At 38.1% G+C, this 13,015-nt stretch overlaps 1 protein-coding gene across 4 annotated transcripts in view; it reads right to left on the bottom strand.

Annotated features, from left to right (window-relative positions):
• Positions 1-809: 809 nt before the first annotated feature.
• kidins220b (kinase D-interacting substrate 220b) overlaps positions 810-13,015 on the bottom strand; it is a 27,838-nt gene continuing 15,632 nt past the window's right edge. Inside the window, exons 20-30 of one of the 4 annotated variants that reach the window (XM_016529228.1) lie at positions 12,040-12,128; positions 11,563-11,707; positions 10,440-10,602; positions 7,949-8,127; positions 7,486-7,706; positions 6,508-6,630; positions 5,352-5,381; positions 4,166-4,303; positions 3,974-4,072; positions 2,618-2,848; positions 810-2,530 (exon numbers count right to left, since the gene is read on the bottom strand). In XM_016529228.1, the coding sequence (XP_016384714.1) occupies positions 1,394-2,530; positions 2,618-2,848; positions 3,974-4,072; positions 4,166-4,303; positions 5,352-5,381; positions 6,508-6,630; positions 7,486-7,706; positions 7,949-8,127; positions 10,440-10,602; positions 11,563-11,707; positions 12,040-12,128 (2,555 nt within the window). In that variant the 3' untranslated portion in view covers positions 810-1,393. The remainder of the gene's footprint in view (positions 2,531-2,617; positions 2,849-3,973; positions 4,073-4,165; positions 4,304-5,351; positions 5,382-6,507; positions 6,631-7,485; positions 7,707-7,948; positions 8,128-10,439; positions 10,603-11,562; positions 11,708-12,039; positions 12,129-13,015) is intronic. The other 3 variants (XM_016529230.1, XM_016529229.1, XM_016529231.1) reach the window with 3 other exon arrangements.

The raw sequence follows: 13,015 nt of genomic DNA on the forward strand, positions 1-13,015 counted from the left end.
TTCACCCATATATACGTTTTGTCTGAGCTTCCAAATGTTTTGTTAACTACAAAAGTTTAAAAATTTCGTCAAAGTACACTAAATAAACGTTCGAAAATAGAAGTACCCTTTGCCCTTGCGTTTGGTAACCATAGGCTGCTCCAGCTCATAACAGTCCGGCTCTGTATGGGGTGGTACCATAGACTGTATAAAAACGGTGGTACATAAAGAAAAAAAATCACACGATTTCCCCCCCCAAACCAATTCAGCGAAAACTCCACGCCGTAGCTGATTCTAAATATTTCATTGGTCAGGTCAATCACCGTGATGGATGCCTACACCAAACAGCCCCTAACCACACCCCTAATCCAAGCCTTAACCAATTAAATTAGCTGCTGGGCGGGATTTTCGCTTAATTGGTTTCGGGAAAAAAAATTGCGCAAAAAATACGTACTAAATACTGTGATTATCAAATAAAAGTATACCACCAAAAAAGGTGTTTTATTAAAAAGTTTGTGTAATGGTGAGAAAACAATTCATTTTCGCAAGACGAATCTTACAGCGAAAAGTATTGATAGAAATTCCTTAAAAAAACAATCTCTGAGTGCAATACACACACTGAATGGCCACTCGCAAGTGTTCAGGGTGTGGGATATAATTGTAATGCATGAACTACTGGTGCCACCCATCTGTAATTCACGGTACTAAAATAAGTTTGCTCTTACCAAATTGTTTCGTGGGAACACATTTCTGCACGAGTGTGTAGAGAACAGCTAAATGTTTTTTTTAGTCATTTTTCTTCCTCAAACAAAGACTCAAGAAAAGATGGATACTGTCAGTGCAGGTTTATTTCATTCCATGTTGAAGACAAGCATTACCAAACACGTTTTACTTTTCAGGACAGCTGCCAATAGTACAGTTAACTGCTAAATACTAGTATCACAGGGCATGCAGTTTCTACTGGCTAATTTAGGACTGCAGTCTGACACATGCTTGTCACTGCTTATACACTACTGTAACTACAGCACAAAGAGAGCGTTCATATTCATGTTCAATGTTCATATTCATACTTTTTAAGGGGTTTACACAAAGTTTGGCTGCTTTACCATGACAAGGTACTACAATATTTTCTTTTGGGAAACACTACTGAATATTCTTCTACAGCTGTGATTTCAAAATGCTTTATAGCCATACAACTGGTGACATTAATACGTGATTAAGCTACTAATACTGTACGGAAACACCATGTATGTAAATATAAGATGGTGGTTGATGAGTAGATAGACGGATGTGAATGAAGCCCACTTCAACTACACTTAACATTTAGAAATGTCACAATCACCGTTACGTGTATTTAGGCATGCGTCAACACAAAACATTAATTAGCTAAGACTGCTGTAGATCCAGACATCGCCTACAGGATACTTTCACGCTCTTCTCCGAAGGTGACGGTGTCAGAGGACACTTTGAAGATCTCAGGGGGATCTCCAGGGTTAAGCCCCCTCTTCAGATGCACCACACGGACGTTCTCATTTTGGGTGGTGGTGGTGCTGGAACCAGGAGTGATGATGACATCACTTCCAGTGGTGGTGGAGGTGGTGTTGGAGCTATCTGTGGGTTGGCGAACGTTGTTTCCTTGCTGGGCGTTTGTGTTGTTATTGAGGGTGGTGTTGCTGGGTGTACGGTTGAGGTTGTAGCTCTTGGAGGAAGGCCAGCTCTCTTCGGGGCTGCTGGCCAGAAGACTGCACTGGTCTTCGGAGCAGATGGACATGCGGGCGATAGCTGGGTCTTGGAGGCCACTCAGACTATTCGGCAGCCCTAGCTTTCTAGCTGAGTTCTCCTCATCCAGCTCAATCAGGTTAGCCCTCTCAGACTGCGACAGGTCGGCCTCTTCGTCTTGCAAGGAATGGTTGGGAGAGCTTTCATTGGAGCGGACGCCCGAGTCAGAGGAATCCTTCTTATCTGAAAGGTAATCCTTACCTTTGGCCAAAGATCGATCTCCAGCATCTGAGGCTTTGGGCTCGGGTTTCTCTCCATCCTTGAGCAGAGGGGCATTGTCTGACTCTTCAGACTCTTCGTCATCACTGGTCAGTTTCTGGTAGCGTAAACCGCCTCCAGGCTTCAGCTTCAGATCAGCACCCTGGAAGAGGCTCACCTTCTCTCCAGATGTCTTGCGTCCCAGAAGGGTCTTTGATGACCCATGGTCAACCTTCTCATCCTCTTCTGTTATTGGATCTAAAGTGGGCGTGTCTGCCGACGCGTAGTCGGTATTATCAGTCCCGGACTTGCTGCTCCCTCGTTTTGAAATGGATTTGCGCCCATCTTGGTCACCTCCATCCTTCTTCTTGTCCTCAGAGCTGGAGTGCATTAGTTGGCCAACAAAAGGTGGCACAGGTTTCTCCATTCCTACCTCAATCTGAGCCATGGAGGCGATGTATTCCTGGTAGGCGTTGCGGTACTCGGCCTGCTGCTTGTCTGTTAGCTTGCAAATTTCATTGGAAGACTCTTGAGAGTTGAGGCTGGATATACTAGGTGTACGGTGAGTGGTGGCCTACAGAAGGCAAGAGATGTTGAGATAAATGTCTAATATGGAATGGCTAGGAAAAAAGGGTTCAAGAATCTAAGAAGAAATGCTTACCATCCACGTAGGGTTGGAGTGCCTAGGAGGCTCATCCAATCCCACGTTACTGAGCTCCTCAAAGCTCAGGCTGAAGTTGTACATTGGTGAGGTGTCCGTGTTACCGACTCCTCCGTGAACGGGTGCACCAGTTTGCCTGCAAGACTCCACATGGCCAACCATGCTGCTGCCCTGTTCGCTAGGAGCCTCCTCATGCAGGATCTGGTTCTCCACATGACGGAGCTCAATCACCTGCACAACATCGACTTCATTACACCACTATTTAGGGCCAGTGTGAGAGTCTTTCTGTACTAAATGGACTAGTATAGTTAACTGTACTGTCCCTTGCACTATTGGGTCAATCTTACATTTCTTGATAATGTACATGCTTTACAACTTAAACATTTGGTTTTCTGTGAGATTTAGTTATGAATTCTGTTATGCTAAATTCACACTACAGGATTTTAAGCCCGATTTGCAAGTTAACGAGCTCGCCGACAGGTCGGGCTGTGATCGGGGGAAAATCAGCGGGTGATCGGCGCTCAGCAATCTTTATGTGTGAACTACGAGCGCTAATTTCTTCCCGACATCCATTTTCAAATAACCAACTCCTGTTTCACGTGTTGTTTCGCATCATTCCCGTTCCAATTCTCGCGTGTGTTTTCATGACAAAACGTGGTTTGTAGAGTCATTTGGTGACAGAGTTGTTGTCAGCTTGTGTAGTGTGTAACCCCCGGTTGCGAATCATTTACATAGAGTCACGTAGTGTGAACGCCACAACGACTTAAAGACAGACAATCAAGTCATGTAGTTTGAACAGCACTGCGATCTGCCGATGTTTAAAGTCGTGTAGTGTGAACTTGGCTTTAGGTAAAAGTATTGAACTGACTAACACATATTCTTTCCAAGAATAAAATGTGACTAAGTGGCAACAAGTGTGTAAAAATGTGGTTTAAAAATGACAATCTGCCACACATGCCATTATTTTTTTTAGCAAAAGCGTTTATGAACTTATGGCTATCTTGTATTATTCCAAGCTATTATTGCATTTATTTTATTTATATATTTATTTATTTTATAAAACACTTGCTGAAAGAAACTAAATGTTTGTAAACATTTATAACAACTGAAACAAATAAAATATATTTTAATATTAAATGTAATACATATAATTATTAAATAAATAATAAATATGAAACTTTTCAAATACATATTTCATATGTATTCATATAATACATCAAATTAGAAATTTTGAATTTATACATTTAAACAAGCACACATTTAAATTCATAGACATTTTAAATTTATATTTTTTGTATGCCGGCAAGTCATAGAAATCTGACCAACTCGTTATATTACTGATAGAAAACTACTCACTGTTGTCCTGAAAAGCTGCCAATCTCCAAAATTCATGTTCATCTCTTTCTTCAGCTCGTCAATGTTACATTGAGACAGAACCCGGCCATTTACGTTAGCCTGGAAAAAAATATATCACAAAATCAGAACGTAGTCCAAAAAGGTTTGATATTTTCTTCTCAGTGTACAATTGTTTGGTTCACAAATACAGACCTTCTTAATGGTGGCTGTATACTGAGAAAGCATGTTCTGGTCGATGCCGTCAATAAGTTTGACACGCTCACAGACAACATCTGTGCTCATTGAGCTGAGCAGCATCGATGGAGTGCCTGAGACCACAGAGGCAGACCCCTGGTACACACAACACACAGAACCATTAGTGCCACTCAATTACATCAGAACAGTGTGTATATGAAAGATCTCTGAAGCCTTCAGACTGCTACTACAAGAGATAGACCATGCAGATTTTTAGAAAACGGTCCAAAGGGAATGCAAAAGGTCTTGAATTAAAATTCAAGGAAGAGAGGGCTCAAAAAGAGGTACTGGGGAGGAAAGTATGCAATGCATTTTGAACATATTGCTGTCAGCAGGATTTCAAAGAAGCTAGTGCAAATCTAGAGTGATATGATGGTAAGAAAAAGTTAGGGATACAAATAGTTGTACTCAGAATTTGTTAGTGCTGAAGGGTCACATCTACCACCACACTTAACATTAAGTATTATGTAGCTTTCAAATAGCTACGTCTAATTATAACAAAACCAAAAATTGTGACCTACACTACATGGACTATAAATACAGACCTCTGTTAAGGGAAAGTCAGAGTGGCACCTGCGTTCTATACTTTTAAAGTTTTCTGACAGAATACTTTAAAAGTTCGGCATCCAGGCCACGCTGTGTGAGAAGCTGATTATTTCAATGGCTTTTGTGTAAATCGGCATCATTGAAACAACTGCATCATCACAACTGAAAGGGTATAGAAACAGATAGGATTTCTTTATTTTTAAAGGATTTTTTTAAGGACAGAAGCTTGAAAGATCAAGGGGAAAGTGAGAATTCTGAGGAAGGAGAAGGACTTAAGTTTAATGTGACCAAGTAAACTATGCTCCATGTTAGCATGTCACTTAGGTGGGTATGAGTATTAATGCAGTGACCCTTTTTTTTTAGTACAGTTAACTGGCATATTTTAATTTTAACCTTATATTAGGCATCTAACTTCAACTTAAGCACTTTTATTCCTCCTTCCCCACTGTGAGTGAATTTCTTTTGTCCCACAGTGCATGCGGGGGGTGTGAGTGTTTAGAGCTCTGGAGAGTGTTAGCGGGTGTTTGTGAAGGCATGTGAGGAAGGGAAGCATCAGCAGAGCAGCAGAACTTAAGCCGAGTCTAGAAGGATTCAGTACCTGCTTCTTTTTGAAAGACGGTACCTTACCCTGCTTGAGGAGAGAGAGGATAGGAGGGAAGAGACAAAGGAGGTGGAAATCGTGAGGGAACTACATTCATGTTGATGAAAGAAAGATGGAGAGCAAATGAGTTTTTCTCTACAGCATGTGGGAACTGGTGGACTGTGAAAGCCTCCGGTGAACATTAAGGCAGCTGGTGCTTGACGTCACTAGTGCAGTGCCTGTTTGAACACTGGCATCTTGCTTCTATTCTCACACAAATGAAGCTTAAAATGTACCAAATGTCAAACACTAGGTATAAGGCACCTTACACAAATAGGGTACACAACAGGGACTGAAAATATATTTTAAAAATCTTGAATGTTATTTTCTATAAACAAAATAACGGGGAAAAAAATCTAAATTAAGCTGTCATTTTTGGGATCTAGCCGTGGGATCATGGTTTGTAATTAGTGACAAACTCACAAATTAAAGGGAAAAAAAATTTTTTTTGAACATAGTCAACGCATTGTGTGATATAAATAAAACGTGGGAACAGTTGTATACAAAATGTTTATGCACAATAAATATTATTATTAGCAAATAATATTATTTAATTAAAAATACTTTTGCAATTAATTTAAAAACAATTAAACAGACTGTGAAAAATATGTATGTTTTATTGTTGGACACCGTCGAGACTGTCAAGATTTGGAACAGGCCAAAGTCTCAATTTAAAGGGGGCATACAGATATTTGAAGAAGATTAAAATATTTGGCCCTTCTGAAACAAGCCTTTCATGCTAATTGACAACAATTCAACAATTCTACTAATTCTCACAACAAAAACCATGAATAAGTAATAAGACTCTATTCGTACAAAGTGCCACAAAGAATATGACAGACTTTCATATCACACATTACACTCTAAGAAAAAGCATAAAGTATACCATGAAAACAGCAAAAATAAAATGATACTGACATATAAGACAAGAGGGAAGAAGAAACTTTATATTCATGTTTATAAAAGGAAACACCTGCAGAGCAAAAATTAAACATTAGCTGTAGAAGAAAAGTATGTCAGCAAGTGAAACCCTAGCAAGAATGTCTAACACTAGCGCTATGCTGTTATCCATAAGCACAAGGTCTGGCAGCTTTTGTTCATGACTAGTACTTACAAGTCCACTGCTATGGTCCTTGGGATAGCTGGTTTTAATGAATGGACGTAGAAGAACATGAGCAGGGAAGGAGCTGCCAGCATACTGCCGCGGCAGCTGGTATAGATGTTGGGGGAAATATGGCTGGGAGACCAAGTTTGGAGAAGAAAAAAAATTTAGGGAATGAAAATATAACAGAAAATCATAAATAAATACATGCAGGAATGTTCAAGTTCAATACAAGGTAAATCAATAACAATTTTTTCATTTATTAATAATTTCGACTTGCCCTTCCATTTTAAGAAATTCATTCTCTTAAAGAAAATGTTTGGTATTCAACATTACGCCACAAACACTGTCAACTGAGCTTAACTGTATTGAACCTGAAAGATTCCTTTAAATCCAAACATGTGAAATAATGAAATAACACTCAATCTCTCTCTCTCTCACACACACACATTCTCTCTCTAACATGCACAAATGCTTAAAAAATAAATGATTAGGAGGGATACAATGTGTACAAACATGTAGCCTCATAAACACCTAATTTTGTTACATTATGGGGCTGAACTTAAGAAAACAAGGCAAACACAAATATAAATGACGCTAAAATGAAGAAAAACAATCACTGAAACACGAGCACAGGGAAATGAATGAAAAATTGTCTGGGTGGGCATGTGGAAATGTTTGGCACGGAGGCTGGAATACTTTGAGAGGCGTGTGCTCGTCCAAGGGACTTCCCTCATCTATTAAATGAGCCGACGTGCCTAATAGAGCTCCCTGAGGAAAGTTAAGTCTAAAACACAGCGGAGTCATCAATCTACACTTGACACTATTTATCGGTTTTAACTGGACCCATTTCACCTCAATCGCCCCCCAAAGAGATGGCAATAATCTAATGATAGATTGCAACAAAAACACTTTCTTATTCATTGTTTAATCTATCAAATTTTGCAATTCAAGTGATCTTTTGTGCGTTATCTGTGCGGTGACACTCACCCTGTTGTAGAACGGGTGCTGTGGCCCGGCCATGCCGCTGAAATAGGCGCTGTGGGGCTGAGGAGACACACCCGGTGGGTTATACGGGCCGTTGTAGGAGGCAGTAGGGGAGCAGGCAGAGGACTGCTGGCTGTAGACTGATATTGGACGTCCCTCCTGCAAAGGCAGCGTGGGATAGGTGACGCCACCCATGTTCACTTGCTCCCGGGCAGCACGCACATCTGAGAAAATACCGAGATAAAAACTTGGAAAACATGCTTTTCAACAGGGTATGACTAAGGTAAATAGAAATATTATATATGCTCTATTCGTTTTCTATAAGGTTTGTAATTCATTTTCTATAAGGTTTGTAATTTTCACAACTTTGTTATCAAACTTTGGGACATATACATATATATATATATATATATATATATATATATACACACATTAAATGTGATTTGTTTTAAAAAAAGACATTTACCTGCAATAATCTCTCTGAGTTTGGGATCTAAATTAACAGTGCAAGGGAGAAAGGTGCGGATGTCTCGAGCCGCAAGCACTGGAGTTCGGGAAGAAAGGAAAACCTCAAAGCTACGGATGTCACCATCTATCTCCAGCAAAGGCTCCACATCTTTAGTGGTTGGAATGTTCTTGGAGATCCTGTCAGGCAGTACATGAAAGATACAAGTTGAGAAACATGAGACAATGCTAATATTTTAAGGTTTGTAAAAGTTACTTTTGCATGTGTGGAGCGTCCATCACATTTTTACTAAAACAATGCAGGTCTTGTGAGAATGACTGGTTTTAACATACCCTGGCATAAATGTCATTGAACCTTGCCAGATAAAACAAAGTCATGATGGTTTTACTGAAAATGAAAATGATGCTGATATAACTCGGCATTAGCAGCACAATATCTTCATTTCATTTTGTGTTTCTGGGGCATGGGCCGCTTTAAGAGTGGAAGGAGTGTGCAGACAGCCAGTATCAACACAATACAGCAATATTACTGATGTTCTGGATGCCAAACCTCTTCATAAAACCACAAACTTCATATGTTTCCACTTAAACAGACCTAAGGGTTTTCAGAAATGCTCTATAAACCCCATAAAATGTCAGAATACACCCATGCCGCGAATGCATTAATTTCTCTCTTTATACTTGTGTACAACAAGAACTGCACAGTGATGGTATGTCACATGTGTAAAGAAATAAACAACATGAGTGCAGTCAGTATATTCCATAATCATTTCATATCTGACGACATATCTATGCAGTGACACAAGTCTTACATGAATAGCATCATCTGACTAATCACCGTAGGGAAGCCTATCTAATGATCTGGACCTGCTTTCTTTGGCTTCATCTGACATTCTGTGGCCTCCCATTATTCGTTTCCAGGAAACTTCCCAAAGGAGACATTTTTCTCTAGGACCCTAATGGGCTAACGAACAAACTACATGCAAAAAAATCATACAGGACAAATACATTACATAAGATTACTCTGATAAAAAAAAAAAAAACTCTTTTTGCACAGATTAGCTATGATCGGAGTTGTTGATCTCAAGTTTAAAACAACAGTGTGTTTCTGGCAATCTGATGAGCTACAAAACTACTGTGATAAAGCATGTGGTGAAATTGAAACATCAGGAACTGTGTTAGGTCAAATGCAGTTTTCTAGAGATCTACATTACAACATCATAATGACATTATAAAACGTAAATAGCGTCATGTGGTTTCTTTAAAAGCCCCTACCTTTCATAGATGGTTTTCAGGGTTGTCTGATCTGGGATGCCATCTGTCTCTTCTAGGTACAGTATGAGCCAGGACGTGCGATACGGCCACTGCTCAGTCAAGTTGATCCAAGATGCAAGCCGGTCCCAGTTAAAACTTATCTGATTGGCCCTCAGCAAGCGGCCTAAACAAGAGGAGCATATTTCATGAGTACTGAATGTTCAGACTTTATGATTTTATATCTGAAGGTTCATATTCCATTATAGTGACTACATACACTACCACTCCAAAAATTTGGGGTTGGTATGATTTAAAAAATTTTTTTTTAAGAAGTCTCACTGAGGCTGCATTTATTTGATCAAAATCACAGCAAAAAACCAAAAAAACCAAAAAAACAAAAACCTAACAAGAACAAAAAGAGAAAGAAAAAAAACGGATTTCTTTCTAAATATATTTTCAAATGTAATTTATTTCTGTGATGGCAAAGCTGAATTACCAGCAGCCATTGCTCCAGTCTTCAGCGTCACATGATCCTTCAAAAATCATACTAATATGGTAATTTGGTATTGTTTTTTATTATTATCAATCTTTAAAATAGTTGTACTGCTTATTTTTGTAGAAAGGGTGATACATTTTAAACGATTCTTTAATAAAAAGAAAGTTCAAAATAACATTTATTTGAAAAAGAAATCTTTTGTAACATTATAAATGTCTGTACTGCCATTTGATCGATTTAATATGCCCATGCTGAATAAATAGTATTAATTTCTTTCTTAACAAAATATCTGACTGTAAACGTTCATACGGGTAGTATACCTCTGCAACTCTGCTATAATTCAGATGTTTGCAACCTGTCTTACTTCCATAAGGTGGCATATTTCAGAGGAAAACAGGATACTCAAAATGAAAAAAAATGGGGTCAATTAGAAAACATCATGTTTCATTTTGATTACAAAAGGTGGCCATTTACATTACATAAGATTACTCTGATAAAAAAGAAAAAAAACTCTTTTTGCACAGATTAGCTATGATCGGAGTTGTTGATCTCAAGTTTAAAACAACAGTGTGTTTCTGGCAATCTGATGAGCTACAAAACTACTGTGATAAAGCATGTGGTGAAATTGAAACATCAGGAATTGTGTTAGTTCAAATGCAGTTTTCTAGAGATCTACATTACAACATCATAATGACATTATAAAACGTAAATAGCGTCATGTGGTTTCTTTAAAAGCCCCTACCTTTCATAGATGGTTTTCAGGGTTGTCTGATCTGGGATGCCATCTGTCTCTTCTAGGTACAGTATGAGCCAGGACGTGCGATACGGCCACTGCTCAGTCAAGTTGATCCAAGATGCAAGCCGGTCCCAGTTAAAACTTATCTGATTGGCCCTCAGCAAGCGGCCTAAACAAGAGGAGCATATTTCATGAGTACTGAATGTTCAGACTTTATGATTTTATATCTGAAGGTTCATATTCCATTATAGTGACTACATACACTACCACTCCAAAAATTTGGGGTTGGTATGATTTAAAAAATTTTTTTTTAAGAAGTCTCACTGAGGCTGCATTTATTTGATCAAAATCACAGCAAAAAACCAAAAAAACCAAAAAAACAAAAACCTAACAAGAACAAAAAGAGAAAGAAAAAAAACGGATTTCTTTCTAAATATATTTTCAAATGTAATTTATTTCTGTGATGGCAAAGCTGAATTACCAGCAGCCATTGCTCCAGTCTTCAGCGTCACATGATCCTTCAAAAATCATACTAATATGGTAATTTGGTATTGTTTTTTATTATTATCAATCTTTAAAATAGTTGTACTGCTTATTTTTGTAGAAAGGGTGATACATTTTAAACGATTCTTTAATAAAAAGAAAGTTCAAAATAACATTTATTTGAAAAAGAAATCTTTTGTAACATTATAAATGTCTGTACTGCCATTTGATCGATTTAATATGCCCATGCTGAATAAATAGTATTAATTTCTTTCTTAACAAAATATCTGACTGTAAACGTTCATACGGGTAGTATACCTCTGCAACTCTGCTATAATTCAGATGTTTGCAACCTGTCTTACTTCCATAAGGTGGCATATTTCAGAGGAAAACAGGATACTCAAAATGAAAAAAAATGGGGTCAATTAGAAAACATCATGTTTCATTTTGATTACAAAAGGTGGCCATTACTAACCAGACTAAACCCGTTTGCCTATTAGTAAACATTACCTAATAGCTCAAGTGATGTCACTGGAAAAGTTACTGCATTTTGATTAAAGATTACACCGAGAATTGTTTTCTTTGAAATAATATGCAGTGATGAATCATTTTAGGAACATGTTGAACATAAAGATTGAATGCTGACCTGTGACTGATACAATGTTGAGGAGTCTCCTCATAGTCTGAGGGCTGATGTCACTGAACCAGTCCTCAGTGACGAGCAGTTTTGTGAGGTCAAATGACATCTGACGCGTGACTGACCTCTGCATCTGTCGACGGCGATAAGTATCCTGAGGAGAGATCAGCCAGATTTAAATCACGATTATTCTAAATCAATAGCATTAAGGAATACAGGGAAGGAAAATGTCAAGGGAGAAATCCGGAAACATTTTGTGATCTGAGCATATCATGTGATAAAACATTACTGTCATTGGATTAGTCAGACAAACTGCACAAATGCAAGCCATGGGACTGCCAGACAGGACAAACAATTCCGTTCATCTTTGGAGTTCAAATCATCATGCTATTGCAAACATCACATATCTATTAATCCTATTCATAATCGCTAATCATTATAATATAAGTAGCCTTCTGACATGAAGCAGCATATTTATCAGCTTACCCTGCGGTTAAGAGTCGTCTTACTGCCAAACTTGGTCTGGTCACCCAGGCTGTTCTGGGACAACTTTCTGTCCAACTCCTCATGCCAACCTACAGCATAAAAAGATAATAAGAAATTTGCTTAGCGAGCATTTTTGTCATGCAGCATTTGATTTACAACAAAGATTTAAAAGCTAATATGGAATGTTGGTCAGAATAGGGTTAGAGTAATTTGGTTTGGACACTATGTTGACGTAAAACACAAGATATGTTTGGCGACATTTTGTAACCTACCATACAAATATTCAGAGTCAGTCATTTTTTATTATTATTTAGCAAGAATGCATTAAGTTGATCAGAAGCGAAAGTGAAGACATTTATAATATATATATATAAATGCTGTTCTTTTGAACTTTCTAGTCATTAAAGAATTACAAAAAACTGTATCATGGTTTCCAAAAAAATAATAAGCAGTACAACTGTTTTCCACTGTGATAATAATAAAAAATATTTCTTGAGCACCAAATCAGTATACTGGAATGATTTTTTAAGAAAGATTTTTAAAGATGTTAGTAGTGGCTGCTCAAAATTCAGCTTTGCCATCACAGGAATCAATCAATTTTTCAATTATTTTAAAATTATTTCTTCAGTTGTAATAATATAGCAAAATATTACTGTTTACTATATTTTTGATCAAATAAATGCAGCCTTGGTGAGCAAAAGAGACTTCTTTCAAAAACATAAAAAAATTCTTACTGATCCCAAACTTTTGAATGGTGGTGTATATTGAAACACAAGGAAGACTACTTCCCATAATAGTCAGGGATTATTTGAAACGTCTCGGTTACGTATGGTAACCCTCGTTCCCTGAAGGAGGGAACGGAGACGTCACGTCGGATGACCGACGAATTGGCATCTCGCTTAGAGAGACCAATCTACTTCGAGTGTAAACTAAACGAGCCAATGCACATTGGCATGCGATTATTGCATCCAGCTGC

This window comes from Sinocyclocheilus rhinocerous, unplaced genomic scaffold (genome assembly GCF_001515625.1).
Source record: "Sinocyclocheilus rhinocerous isolate Xijiao unplaced genomic scaffold, SAMN03320098_v1.1 scaffold271, whole genome shotgun sequence".
In the NCBI taxonomy this organism is placed as follows: domain Eukaryota; kingdom Metazoa; phylum Chordata; class Actinopteri; order Cypriniformes; family Cyprinidae; genus Sinocyclocheilus; species Sinocyclocheilus rhinocerous.